The sequence below is a fragment of the Pyricularia oryzae genome, chromosome 1 (genome assembly GCF_000002495.2).
Source record: "Pyricularia oryzae 70-15 chromosome 1, whole genome shotgun sequence".
Classification (NCBI taxonomy): Eukaryota; Fungi; Ascomycota; class Sordariomycetes; order Magnaporthales; family Pyriculariaceae; genus Pyricularia; species Pyricularia oryzae.
The window spans coordinates 6,067,869-6,081,913 of record NC_017844.1 but is presented as its reverse complement, the minus strand read 5'-3'; the positions used below and the strand labels follow the sequence as shown (position 1 = coordinate 6,081,913).

Sequence of the window (14,045 nt, the reverse complement as noted above, 5' to 3'; positions counted from 1 at the left end):
AAACAGCCTGACTGGAGCGCTCGGGCATTTTTGGTAGCACTCCCTCTGCGTCCTCCCATAGGATAGTGATAGCCTAAAACTAAGCAGTAGTACCTGCAGTGCTGCCGGTGAGGAGGGGGGCCCATACAAAGCTTGTAACCACCAGTGTGCGCCCGACTTTTTCAAGAGAGTAATGTAGAAGTGGAGGCACATCTGTTTGCGGTAGCCACCCACACCCACACAAGACCTTCGAAACGAGAAAAAAAGAAGGCCACCCCTGTCTTGGCGGGCCACAGTTCCTTTACCAATCTGTTCGGACTAAAGCAAGCATCGGTTGAATTTTCCCAGACCTGACGAACCCGCACACACTAATACGCTACCTACGGAGTACGCGCGCGCACACGCACACACCACTCAACACACGCCAGTCTAGCAGCCTGCCTGACCCGACCCGACCTGGGCAGGACAGCCCTCCCCCCATTGAGACATTCAACGCTGTCCTTTCCGTTTGCGACTTTTAGCCTGTTCGGAACACGACAAAACCCAACCCACCACGTACCTATCTGCAACAAAGACAAGCAGATCAAAAAGCAGTCTGCATAATAACTGCCTGCCAAAAAGTACCTGCCTACCTCCTTGCCAGGCCCCGGTAGCTTTTGGCCTTAATTCGAACAGCGGACACGAGGACAGAAAAAAGAGAGGTAGATTTTGCCTGCCGTGCAGTGCACCGCCGAGCCGAGTAAGCTTGGATCAAACGACCTAGGGTCCCTGACTTGAAAACACGAGGGAATTGCCGAAGCCTCGCCCGGCGCGAGCTTTTCGTGGCTCAGCAAAATCCCACCCACATCCATCGCACCAACACTCTTCACATTCGCAACAACGGACGACACGGCGAGGGGCTTTTTGTTTTTTCCTCCGTATTTTTCTCGCGACCAAACGGCGCGCGACGCGGATAACCCGGTTCTATTTTTCTCTCACTCGACATTGAGAATCCAGTACTGTGTTTTCTTGGGTTTACCGGGAAGCCAACTATTACCTTGTTGAACTACGCAAACGAAATCGCAGAGGCGGGCCACGGACACATTCGTTGCGGTCCTTGAGAAGACGACAGCGACACGATACTATCCACCAAGCAGCAGCTCCAGAACTTTTACCGCCAGCCAGAGGGACAAACCACACACCAAGGCGAAATAATACCGAATCCGGCGGCGCATCGTGCCGTCGCACCCTCCCCCTATCTACTTGGACAAGATGATGCTCGAAGAGAAATATATCGGGCTGGCGCTGGCGATAACATCCAGTTTAGCCATCGGTATGCGCTCCCGTCGCTTTATTCCCCCGGCGACCCGGACTTTTTCTGGGTTGCGTTCAGTGCTAACAGGAATTCCCTCGTCTCGCTGTAGGTGTCAGTTTTGTTATAACTAAAAAGGTACGACCTCCGACCTGGGCGCGAACCCTTCAGACGAGCACGTGTTGCGGCGGTTGCACCTAATGGCATCATGTCATGTTCAAAAAGTTGACAATTATTTCGCACAGGGTCTGCAACAAGCAGAAGAAAGACTTGGCTTCGAGGGCGATGGCTATGTCTACCTCAAAAACCCACTTTGGTGGGCTGGCATAGGAACTTGTGAGGGCACCCTCGAAACTCATCCGCCGCTCATGGGCTACAATGTTCACCTAGGACATATAGACTGACCATGCGCGCTGGCACATCGTTTTACAGTGGTTCTCGGTGAGATATGCAACTTTGCTGCATACGCTTTCGCACCAGCTATTCTCGTCACACCATTAGGAGCCCTCTCGGTCCTCATTGGCGCAATCCTCGGCTCGTACTTCCTCAACGAACTACTGGGTATACTCGGGAAGCTCGGTAGCGCGATATGTCTGATAGGCGCCGTCATCATCGTGCTCCACGCGCCACCAGACAAGGAGATCAGCACCATCGACGAGATTCTGAACTACGCCATCCAGCCAGGTTCGGAAAACCCTCGTGTTAATACTTCCGCTGCATGGATCTTTATTGACTGACAATGTTGTGGCACATAGGCTTCTTGCTCTATGTTTTCTTCGTGACTGTATATGCTACCTTTATGATCTACTGGGTGGCGCCTAAGCACGGCAAGAAGAACCCGCTCATCTACTTGTCCATCTGTTCGCTGGTCGGCTCAGTCTCAGTCATGTCAGTCAAGGCCTTCGGCATTGCGCTGAAGCTGACCTTTGCCGGAAACAACCAATTCTCTCACCCATCGACCTATGTGTTCATGATCATTACCGTCGTGTGTATCTTGATTCAGATGAACTACTTCAACAAGGCACTAAGCCAGTTCCCGACCAACATGTGAGTTCAGTCCTTGTGGTCCTTGATATTGTCTCTTGTGACTGCCTAATGCTAACAATTGTCGCGTTTCCAGTGTCAACCCACTGTATTACGTAACATTCACCACTGCAACCTTGTGCGCATCTTTCATCCTCTTCAGCGGCTTTAACACGACGGATCCGGTTGGCACGCTTTCGCTTCTCTGCGGCTTCCTTGTGACGTTCACAGGTGTCTACCTCCTCAACCTATCGCGCACCGACCCATCAGGGATGCGTTTGGCCAACGGGCAACGCGGCGACGACGCGACGGGCACCGACATGGTTTCATCGATCCAGACCCGTCTCAGCATGGAGGCTCGCCGTAGCCTGAGCCATCGTCGCATGAGCGCGGGCAGCGGCACGCACGCCGCCGACAGGCAAGGCCTCATGCGGGCCTACGACGAAGAGGAGGCGGCCGGCTTGAGTCTCGGAGATCTTGCAGACGACAGCGACGAAGGCAGCGGCAGTGGTAGCGCAAGCAATGGCAAGAAGATGAACGGGAATGGCGAACCCAAACGGTACGACGCCTCAATAGAGCTCCAAACGAGGAGGCAGCCGGAGAGGTAACAGTGGAATTTCCACTAGGATGTCTTTCTTCTTGTCTTTTGGTCCACGGGTGGTTTGGTTGAAGTACGCACCCGCTGCACCAGGAGTGTACTCCATCAAGCGTTTTTTGTTGACGCGCGCTGTTTCTTATCTTTTTGCAACTAGACCATCATATTTGTCTTATTATATGCATGAAGCCCGTCTATACTTTTTTTGCGTTGATGTATGAGCTTGGGATTCGTTCGTGAAGCTCTGCACAAAGAAAGGAGTTGCTAGATGGAAAGCAAGAAGAGCGAGCTATTGGTTCTTTTTTTCTTTCTCTTTCTCTTTCTTTTTTCAAAGATTCCGCCAAGGAATCGAGCAAGGCATTTCTCGTTGGAACGGTTTCTTTAATCTGCTTTTTCTTTGCCGCTCTTGTGTAATTTCTTTTTCATTCTCTTTTTTCTCCCCTCTATCTGGCCCTGGTTTGTATTCGCCGCACATCCATTCTGCGAAGGAGTTGTTATGCATGAGATCATTTTTGTTGCCAACGAAAAAGGGAGTGGCGTGTACAAAGGGGAATCATTTTCGGCGTTTTCATCTCTTGGTGGGGTTTTCGTCTTTTTTTTCATCCAACTGGATTTTGGACGTGTCTGGTGGCTACCTATTTTTCAACTTAATTGTCTTGGGTTCTTTTTTCATGTCTTTTTCTCCCTCATTGGCATGGTTCCATGATTCATTGCGTGTCGTTACCGCCTGCACTACAGTCATCGCGAGAAAGCATTTAAGCGGGAATCAGACGGGTCACACGGGGGAGTGGGTGGGCTATATGTATGATATTGTCTATTCTATCTGGAGAAAATTGAGATTCATGAGATGTCATTTCATTCAACCTTTGAGCTAATGTTGTCATTTTTTGTTTGGCACACATGCGGAACAGACTCCGGCAAATGCAAAGGTAAGGTAGGATTGTTGCTATGAATCATCTCACACTACAGACCGAGAAGGGATAAAGCTACAGTACACTGACTAGCATGGACTTGATTATGATTTTTATCATTATTATATTTCTCGTCAATATGCCCATGAGGCGCCTAGATATCATTAGTAGCTTGGGCTATGATGCAAGATATCGCGCACTGACCTCAAGACCTGGGCGTAAAATGCAGGGTTGACGTGTGCAGGCTGAGAACTAATTGTCCTTCACCGCTTGGGAGAGCATGATCACGAGTACCTTCGATTTTGCTTCAATATCATTCAAGCCGCCTGAGTTTTGTGCCGTTACTCATCAAAGTACAAAACCAGCCAGAGGAAATAGTAACCGTATTTCCATTTCCCATTTCCGTTGATCGCAGAGTAATGCAGGACAAAAAAAATCAGAGAAAGATGCGAATCAAGTAAACGCCTGACAGCCTGCCTTTTCCTCATCAACCAATTCAAGAACCTCCTCCCAGCAAACATTTACCAGCCGCCGACAGGACCAGTGTTCCATCGGTCGTCTTCATTCTGCTCCTCAACAAAGGAATAGCCCTCATTGGCGTCAGCAGCGACATTCGAAGACTGGCCTCCAATCATGAAAGGGTCGTCTTGGCCGTCGTAGGTGGCAGCCGTATGCTCAGCATAGTGCTCGTGCACATGCTGCACCTCTTGACGCTGGGCGGCAGGGCTCGGATGACCAATATCGACAAGATCCTCATCAACCGCGATAGCACCAACCGTCGGGCGATCCTATTGCTCGGCAGCGGGCTCCTGCTCCTCACCCTCACCCTGCTCAGCCTGCCTTGCGGCCTCAGCAGCAGCCTGGACCTGGGCGGCCTTGGCGCCGTAGTCTTGGCTGACGGGCTGAACGACGGGCTGCTCCTCCTTAGGCTCGAGGATGGTGACGGCGTCAGGCAGCGACTTCTGGGGGCCGGCCTTGCCCTCGGGGTCAGAGCCGCGCATGATCTTGACCTTGATACCCAGGACACCCTGGCGAAGGAGGACGTGACGGGTGGCGCTGTCAATGAAGTCCTTGGCGGGCTGACCGGAGTGAATCATGAAGCCGTCGGTGAACTTCATGGACTTGGCACGAGCGGCACGGAGCTTGCCTGAGACGACGACCTCGCAACCCTTGGCGCCAGACTCCATGATGAAGCGAAGGACACCGTAGCAGGCGCGACGGACGGCCAGACCGTTCAGAAGCTTGTAGCGGAGCGACTCGCACTGGGCGACGGCCGACAGACCGCGGTTCTGTACCTTGGCGGCATAGAGTGAGACAGAGTCGGCCGGGAACTTGAAGCGCTTCTGAATGAGCGAGGTGAGCTCGCGGATGCGGCGGCCCTGCTCGCCAAGGACCTCCTGGGTGTGGGTGGCGCGGATGATGATGTCGGTAACGGTGGGAGTGACGCGGACCTCAACGCCCGAGTAACCCTCCTCAGCCAGCTCACGCTGGAAGAACTCGTTCAGCTCGGCGTAGAAGACACCGTCAGCGACGAACTTTCTCCTCTTGGAGCTAGATGGCAGCAATCACCCATTGTCAGCATTTGACTAATCGTTTTCGTGTCGTTATTCGACCTGTCTCGTCCATCATGATGCCTTCATAATCCCCCGCCGCTGTTTGTTGATTTCTTGGATTCAAACCGTTCCAGCTTGTCCCTCAATCTTTGCCTATCGAATGCGTATTTTACTCACATTTGAGCAGCACCGGGAGTAGCCATCTTGATCGATTTGTTTTGATTGACCGGTAGATGTCGTGGTTCGTTCGTGGGGGATTTGTCGATCGAGGTTTGGCTGCTGCGCAACAAAAGTGAGGTCTGTGATGCCGTCCTTCGACTGCCCTCTTTTTCCAGTGACTGGTGGGAAACCTAGGGCTTTGCACTTAAAAGAGTGGATCATTTTGCCAGTTGAAGCGGGGCGGGCTGCGACAGGGTGGGAAGTACTTATCTTATCGGTCGAAGTGGGTATGGGAATTTGTGCAGCATGTCCATTACCGGTACGTACATGAGAGCTTGCTGAGCAACTGGGGTTCACGTTGCTAAAACCACGCAATCTGTCGGGGTGGGCCACAGCATGTGCAGCGCAGCAGCCGCCGCGTCGGTGCCCCAGCGCCGCGCGCAGGACCATTACCTACAGTACAAGTTGCCGATTGTTTCTGACCAGGGTTGCTACCTCTGTCCTCAACCCCCACATTGCTCCTCAGTAGATCAACAGCTTCTGGTTCATATGGATGCTAGCATTACCTTCTACCAAAAAAGAAATAGGAAACAGAAGCGATATAGCATATTCCTATCCGCAGCCCCAGATTTTCTCGCCTTGCCTTGCAGGCCTGCAACAGCTGCGCTTGTTTCCTTTCCGCTGTTAGGGCTGCTGAGGGAACCCGGTGACCCTGGGAGGCGGCCAAAATTACGAAGACAGACCTGCCACAGGCCACATGCTCTTTGACGCCCACATTACCCAACTCAGGGTCATCACTACCACCCGCCTATCCTCGGTATTACATCCGGTGCTCTCTCCTGTCTCATAACTCCTAGGGGAAGCTTTGGAGTCTTCGGTTTTCCGTCGAACGCTCTATCACAAAGGCTCACCGGCTTGTGTTGCGCGAACAATGGCTTAAAAGTCACAACATGGGCAATTCGTCACGGAACCTGTGTTACTGACGACTCGTGGCCGCGTGACCTAGCTCATCTACCTAACTACCTACCTTACCTACCTACCTATCCTAGCTAAAGCTTGGCTCAAGCTGTGACTCCGTACTGCCTCCTGCTAGAGTAGTATTATTACTACCGCGTCACTTTGACAGCCAAACTTTGGACTCCTTCCCACTCGAGAACATACTTCATCGCTACGAGTAGGACGGTACAGTTCGGGCAAGCATAGGGCTCTGACTGGCATAGTCAAGTCAGCCTTGTTGGACGGCGCCCCCGACCCTTCCTTATATTCAGGAGTGGTAGCATTATGGATGTCAAGCAGGTACTGAACCGCTGTTAAACAGCTTTTACTTGTACTTCCCATCATATTTGCGCCTTACCTATGAGCAGCAGGCTAAGAATTCCTATGTGCAGACAATAGAGGGCGTTCACGCCATCACCGGTGGAACCGCGACTCTAGGGATCCTCAAGCTTACCGACTATCATATCATATTTTGCGTACCTCCTCCGCCCGGCAGTCCGTCGAACACTCGCCCTAGAGAAAACTTTATTTCGTATCCAATCCTGAACCACTGCGCATTTCGGCCAACCCCGCCGTCGAGTGGAATACCTTCGTCGATAAGGCTGCGGTGCCGCGACTTTAGTTACGTCACTTTCAATATCCCCGACGACAAGACCGCTCGTGAAGCATTCGACTTCATCAAAACCAGAACTTGCAAGCTGGGGGCCATCGAGAAGCTTTATGCGTTCATCTATCAACCAACAAGACCTGAAAGAGGGCTGAACGGCTGGGCTTTATATGATTCACGGGATGAATTTCGGCGCCAAGGGGTGAGCGCAAAGGCGAGAGATCTCGGGTGGAGGATATCGGATATCAACAAGGACTACGTCTTTTCTCCGACATACCCGTCCGTTCTCGTCGTGCCGACGTCGATCTCGGACAATGTCCTTAAATACGCCGCTAATCATCGATCGCGCGCCCGAATTCCTACCCTGACATACTTGCATCCTGTAAACAACTGTGCGATCACGCGGAGCTCGCAGCCCTGCGTGGGGCTACGTGGCAATCGCAGCATACAGGATGAGCGCCTCGTCGGTGCCTGCTTCTCGGCTGCCATTGCGGACTCGGGCGCCGGCGGTTCATTCGAATCCAGTCCGTCAAATAGCCAAACAGATGCGGCCGTGGTGTCCGTGCCTGAGCCAGGTCTCACCGAGACGGATCGTCACGAAGATGCAGCGGTCGGCGGCCCTGGTACCACGTTTGAGTTTGATGAGAAAACCGGGAAGAGGGTTATCTACGGCGCCACGCGGCAGAATCTGATCGTTGATGCAAGACCTGCTATCAATTCTTACGCGATGCAGGCTATAGGGCTGGGTTCTGAGAACATGGACTACTATAAATTTGCAAAGAAGGTCTTTCTTAACATCGACAACATCCACGTGATGCGAGCGGCTCTTAACAAGGTCATTGAGGCCATCAAGGAGGCCGATGTATCTCCTTTGCCTCCCAACAAGGAACTTCTCGCAAAGAGCGGCTGGCTAAAGCACATTAATGGCATCCTGGAGGGCTCTCACTTAATTGCTCGACAGGTTGGTATTTACCATTCGAATGTATTGATACACTGCTCAGACGGTTGGGATCGCACAAGCCAGCTCAGTGCACTTTCACAGATCATGCTGGATCCCTTCTACAGGACAATCGACGGGTTCATAATATTAGTGGAGAAGGACTGGCTATCGTTTGGACACATGTTCCAGCGACGATCGGGCTTTCTTAACCACGAACAGTGGTTTGTCACGCAAAACGATGCCATGGCAGGAGTAAGAATCGAACCGAACGAGAATGAAAGCCGCGGCGAGGCCTTGGAGAATGCAATGGCTTCAGCAAGGCGATTCTTCTCAAAGAATTTGACCCAGGACAAGGACGACTCTGATGGCGAGGGGGGGGAAGGCTATAATGCAAAGAATGCAACAGCGCCAGTCTCGGAGGATCAGGCTACCCGGCCCAAGGAGATCAGTCCCGTCTTTCACCAGTTTCTCGACGCTACATATCAGCTAGTGAGGCAAAATCCGACGCGCTTCGAGTTTAACGAACGCTTCCTCCGCCGGCTGCTCTATCATTTGTATTCCTGCCAATATGGTACCTTCCTATTCAACAATGAGAAGCAAAGAAAAGACGCCAAGGTTGAGGAGCGTACTTCCTCGGTTTGGAACTACTTCTTATCACGTCGCCCGGAGTTCACCAACCCGGATTACGATCCTGTCGTTGATGACATGACACGCGGCAAGGAGCGACTCCTCTTCCCTCGTGAGGGTGAAATTCGTTGGTGGCACCAACTTTTTTCGAGAAGAGACGAAGAAATGAATGGTGCATTGGATGAGGCGGCGTCTGCAGCAGAGAAAATTGCTACATATCAATCAATGTCATCAGGACCGCAGCCCAATACAGCTCCTGGAACTCCGCATCCGCCCGGAAGTCCGAAGCAAGCACCACCGGGCCTCCCAACCAGCAAATCAGTCTTGGTGGGTGTTGAAAGTGGCCAGACGCTCCTCACGCCAGAAAAACAACCGACAGAGCTTCCCAGACGCTCATCTGCCTCTACCTCGGAGTTGCCGGAAGATCCATTGGGTGCTTTGCAAGAAGGTCTCGGGAACATGAAAGTGCAACAGGGCGTCAAGCGTGTCGTTGGGAAGTCTCCAGGAATCAGCGCGAGCGGCCAGGATGGGAGTGGTGGCGTCTCAGGCCCAGGTTCTGCGCCAGGCGGTAAATCCGGCAAAGAATCGCCGGTTGATTCTCCGCAGCCATCGAGCACGCTGCCAACCGTTTAGCAGCCTGACGGTGTATCTCAGGTAGAATAGGAAGTATCAGAAATGCCAGCGGGAAATATTATCGTCTTTCCCATGTGGAACAGTTTCAGCATTAGCGTTATCAGCAGGAGAAGGAGTCGACCTGTCGTTGTGCAGCGTGCTATGGTTTGTTATGTGATTTACAAAATCATTTGACTACTAGGTCTAGAATAGTCCAGTCTAGTCTAATTTCGAATTATCATCCTCAGGACCACGTCTTCTTGGGTGTATACATCTGCACGCGAGGCGAATCACATCAAGAGATAAGATGGTAAAAACCCGGCAAGCACCAAATATTGACCGACTACCTAGGTGAAGCTGAGGAATGGGCAAAACGATGTGATGTTCGTCTGATAAGTGCTTGACCTGGAACTGAGTCTTCCTGACGCCTGCGATGAAAGATTGACCCCTTTTATCTGCCGTGTTTTTGTCTTCTAAACCTTAAGGGGTGTTTGCGTGGCACCCGAGGTTGGCTGGGTTCACTGACAACGAGAGCTCCATGATGACTTGGAGGGGTGAAATATAAGCTAATCAAGTACCTAGGTACCCAGGTAGGTCCCTACCTAGGTAGGTAGGTGAGGGGCGCAACACAGCGAGTGGTATGTGCTTGCCGTGGGGTTAAGTCTTTGACTCAATTATCGCAAAAAGACGACTAGGGACCAAATGTTATACATAGCTGCAATATGAGTAGGCAGTTAAAAAAATAGGTAGATATACAATCCTATGTTTCCAATTAAAAACATGCTCGCTTGCCTCCCAACTCTGTATTGATCGAGACTAGCAAGTAGCCTAGCCTTGACGGCAATACCTTCTCTAGCAGACGAGATACAAAGTCGCGGTGGGAAAGCTGTAATCTTGCGACATTGTGGGGAATGCGGGTACTCCTCTGTACCTTACTACACCTGGAAAGCCGGGTAGGTACCTCAAATTAAACACCCAATACAAGTCCCCAAAACTGCCGCTGTCATTGGTGACCCCCCCCCCCCCCCCCCCCCCGTGCACCACAAAGCAGATTGATTGACCGCCCGCGGACGGGGTCCAGCTTTTGGTTGAACCCACCTGCTTTCTGCGAAGGAGAGTGCCTACAGGCCGGGTTTGGACTACCACCAAAATAACCAACCCGCACCCCCAAACTTGAAAGTCATTGCATCACAGACCAGCGACAATCTTGATGCCTGCACCCAACAACGTCTAGACTAAAGGACCCTGGCGATTTGTTTTCATCTTTCTCTTCTCCCCTTTTTCTCCCGCTCATTGCTTCGTCCTCCCGTCCGCCCGCCCACGCCAATACAGTGCAGCAGCATCTATCCGTTTGGATCAGCCGTTTGGACGAGCGGACAAGCACAGCACAGCACCGACTGATACCAAACCTTGACCCAAAACCCCTTCGCGCGCCCCGACACACACAAAGCTCGCCATGGCTGACGCGCCAAATGCGAACGACGAGCTCTACCCCATAGCCGTCCTCATCGACGAGCTCAAGGTCAGTTTTCTTGGATCCGTGCACCCCCCCATTCATCCTGGTCGCGTGCTTTGGTCGAGTGCCAGCCTGCGACCCTCCGATTCCCCAAGCATCAATCAATTTGGCGTGGCAAGCTGGAAGGGAGCTTCGCTTCGTCCGGTTGCCCCGCCGTATCTGGACCTGAACCGCTCAGCACATTCCAAACCCAGCAGCGCATATATCGAATCGACATTGTATCACAACCACTTTGGTTGATTAATTCTAACTAATCGCTTATTACTCGCAAACAGCACGACGATGTTCTCCTTCGCCTCAATGCCATCCATCGACTCTCGACCATTGCCCTCGCGCTTGGCCCTGACCGCACTCGTGATGAGCTGATCCCTTTTCTCGACGGTTAGCGTCCCGCGATCTTTCTTACCCACTACACAGCTGCTTGCGCTGCCTTTTCCGCCACGGCACATTCCCCGCCCCGCACCGATCGGCGTGTATCGCGCCAGCTGCGTCACTTGGCTATAGCTGAGAGAAAGCACCACTTTACTAATAATGTGATGGTACCAGAATCCGTCGAGGACGAGGATGAGGTTCTTGTTGCCCTCAGCGAAGAGCTGGGTAACTTTGTCGAGTATGTTGGCGGATCGCAGTGGGGACATGTCCTGCTCTCTCCCCTTGAGAACCTGGCTGCTATCGAGGAGCCCGTTGTCCGAGACAAGGTATGAGCTTTGATGTGATGCTAACCTGTTCTGATGCTCGGCGATTCTTTGCGCGTCATATCGCATCAATCTGCATCTTGGGACTGTTCTCAGGCTGATGAATTGCGTCTTTTTGCGCTCGCTGGTTAGGCTGTCGAGTCACTGAACAAGATCTGCGCCGAGTTGTCACCGAAGCAAGTCGAGGAGTACTTCATCCCCTTGACAAGCCGCCTCTCCAAGGCCGACTGGTTCACTTCCAAGATTTCGGGATGTGGTCTCTACACAACACCATACAGCAAGGTTGCGCCGCCGCTGCAGGAGCAGTTGAGGCGCGACTTTGGCCACCTTGTGCACGATGAGACGCCCATGGTTCGCCGGCAATCGGCCACCCACCTTGCCAAATTTGTCAAGGAGATGCCGGCTGCGGTTGTTGTTGATGAAATGATACCCATGTTCCAGCACCTTGCGTCAGACGATCAGGACAGCGTTCGCCTGCTCACCGTCGAAGTTCTCATTTCCGTTGCGGAAGTTGTTCCCAAGGAACAGCAGTCGAGCCATGGTGTCCTGCTGACTACGCTCCGCAATCTGATAGAGGATAAGAGCTGGAGAGTTCGTTACATGATTGCAGACAGGTTTGAGAAGGTAAGAGAAGAAATCACAGGCTTAGACAACATAATCCGCGGCTTGAAACATAAATTTGGAGGGCCTCTGCATGCGGCATCGCTAATAGAATATCGCATGTGGAATACAGATTGCAAAAGCTGTCGATGACGAGGTGGTATCCAGGGATCTTGTCCCAGCGTTTGTTAAGCTCCTGAAGGACAACGAGGCCGAGGTCCGGACGGCCATAGCAGGGCAAATCCCAGGTTTCTGCGCCTTGATTGACAGGACGACGCTTCTCAACGAGGTTATGGGCAGCATTGAGGATCTGGTTTCGGACAGTTCGCAACACGTTCGCGCAGCTCTGGGTACACAGATCTCGGGCTTGGCCCCCATCCTTGGCAAACAAGAGTGAGTGGATTCTATACGAAAGCCTTATTGCGTATATTCTCACAATTATAGTTTTATGCTTTGGCAAGGATTACGTACGTACAGCACGCTGACTAACCCCTATTATCATTCTAGGACCATCGATCACTTGCTCCCAATGTTCCTGCAAATGCTTAAGGACGAGTTCCCCGAGGTCCGGTTGCACATCATTTCGAAGCTTGAGCTGGTGAACAATGGTAGGTTATCATGTTTCTGAAACATCACGTGCCCACGAAATCTAACCATTCTCAGTTATTGGCATTGAGCTCCTTTCACAGTCACTGCTCCCTGCTATTGTTCAACTAGCTGAGGACAAGCAGTGGCGGGTGCGGTTGGCCATTATCGAGTACATCCCACTGCTGGCCAGCCAGCTTGGCGTCAAGTTCTTCGATGAAAAGCTGAGCAGCTTGTGCATGGGTTGGCTTGGCGACACCGTCTTCTCCATCAGAGAAGCTGCAACCCACAACCTGAAGAAGCTCACCGAAGTCTTTGGAGTCGAGTGGGCCAGTGAAGCCATTATTCCCAAGGTGATGGCTATGGGCAACCACCCCAACTACCTGTACCGCATGACAACATGCTTCGCCATCTCGGTAAGCGCCCGATAACCTACCTATACAGCTTATTCGTGATCACTAGGAACATAGACTAACCGTGATGATCTTCCCACACACAGACTCTGGCTACCGTTGTCAGCATGGACGTGATTGGTAAGAATATCCTGCCGATGCTGGACAAGCTCGTCGTCGACGACATTCCCAACATCCGGTTCAATGTTGCCAAGACATACGGTGTCTTGATCGACGTCCTCCGCCGCCTTCCTGAGGAGGGCACCGTTTACTCACTGGAGAAGGCTGGTACGCCGTTCAGCCCCTCGTCCAGGGGAGCAGAGCTTATCCAGCAGCGCGTCATGCCAAGTCTGGAGAAGCTACAGAAGGATGACGATGTAGATGTTCGATACTTCGCAACGACGGCGGCCGCGGCTGCGTCTGGACCGCTCCCTGGCGGCGAGCCTATGAATACGTCACCATAGATTCCCAGAAAGTCTAATGAAGCAAAATTCATGTTCTTATTTTTATCATATCATCTTCCAAAGGTCAGTGGTTGGAAGAATATGGCCATGAAAAGACCCCTCTGTGTTTTGAAATTCTTTGAGAGCATATACAGGAGAGATTCGCGACATGGCATAATGGTCCTCTCTCTTGCGGCGCAAAAGAGGGGTGGGCTATAAAAAATGGCTGCCACAGGATGCCAATGGAAAGTGAGGTTCAGATTTTGCGATTAAGCATTGAGATGGCCGCTTTTTCACCCCTTGGCCTCTTTTGGCAGTCCATTTATCGCCAACCATTGGGGACGATACATGACTGGACCCGAATTGCAGTGCCGCGGGCGTTGACTAGGTACCGAACTAGACGAATGTTTCCGGCAAACCCTTCCTCTCAACCCTGGCGAAGAAGACTTTAGATGAGACATTGAGCCTCAAAAATAAAATGAAATAAATTAAAACAGTGGTTCCATTTGGTAGCATCGATC

At 52.0% G+C, this 14,045-nt stretch overlaps 4 protein-coding genes across 4 annotated transcripts; 3 read left to right on the top strand and 1 right to left on the bottom strand.

The window, feature by feature from the left end:
* Positions 1–467: 467 nt before the first annotated feature.
* Positions 468–3,741, top strand: MGG_05674 (uncharacterized protein). The gene is made up of 6 exons (XM_003710525.1): positions 468–1,291; positions 1,383–1,408; positions 1,516–1,606; positions 1,703–1,954; positions 2,026–2,317; positions 2,391–3,741. Exons 1-6 carry the CDS (start codon positions 1,231–1,233, stop codon positions 2,899–2,901), a joined length of 1,233 nt encoding a protein of 410 aa, XP_003710573.1. The 5' UTR covers positions 468–1,230; the 3' UTR covers positions 2,902–3,741.
* Positions 3,742–3,810: 69 nt separating this feature from the next.
* MGG_05673 (40S ribosomal protein S3) lies at positions 3,811–5,725 on the bottom strand. The gene is made up of 2 exons (XM_003710524.1): positions 5,530–5,725; positions 3,811–5,350 (listed from the first exon to the last, which is right to left on the bottom strand). Exons 1-2 carry the CDS (start codon positions 5,553–5,555, stop codon positions 4,588–4,590), a joined length of 789 nt encoding a protein of 262 aa, XP_003710572.1. The 5' UTR covers positions 5,556–5,725; the 3' UTR covers positions 3,811–4,587.
* Positions 5,726–5,861: 136 nt separating this feature from the next.
* Positions 5,862–9,639, top strand: MGG_16443 (protein phosphatase). The gene is made up of 2 exons (XM_003710523.1): positions 5,862–6,807; positions 6,900–9,639. Exons 1-2 carry the CDS (start codon positions 6,793–6,795, stop codon positions 9,312–9,314), a joined length of 2,430 nt encoding a protein of 809 aa, XP_003710571.1. The 5' UTR covers positions 5,862–6,792; the 3' UTR covers positions 9,315–9,639.
* A 763-nt stretch (positions 9,640–10,402) lies between these two features.
* Positions 10,403–14,029, top strand: MGG_05671 (protein phosphatase PP2A regulatory subunit A). Its single transcript, XM_003710522.1, has 8 exons — positions 10,403–10,815; positions 11,085–11,190; positions 11,356–11,507; positions 11,637–12,128; positions 12,238–12,497; positions 12,612–12,712; positions 12,768–13,105; positions 13,189–14,029. The coding sequence occupies exons 1-8, from the start codon at positions 10,750–10,752 to the stop codon at positions 13,543–13,545; spliced, it is 1,872 nt and encodes a 623-aa protein (XP_003710570.1). The 5' UTR covers positions 10,403–10,749; the 3' UTR covers positions 13,546–14,029.
* Positions 14,030–14,045: the final 16 nt, after the last annotated feature.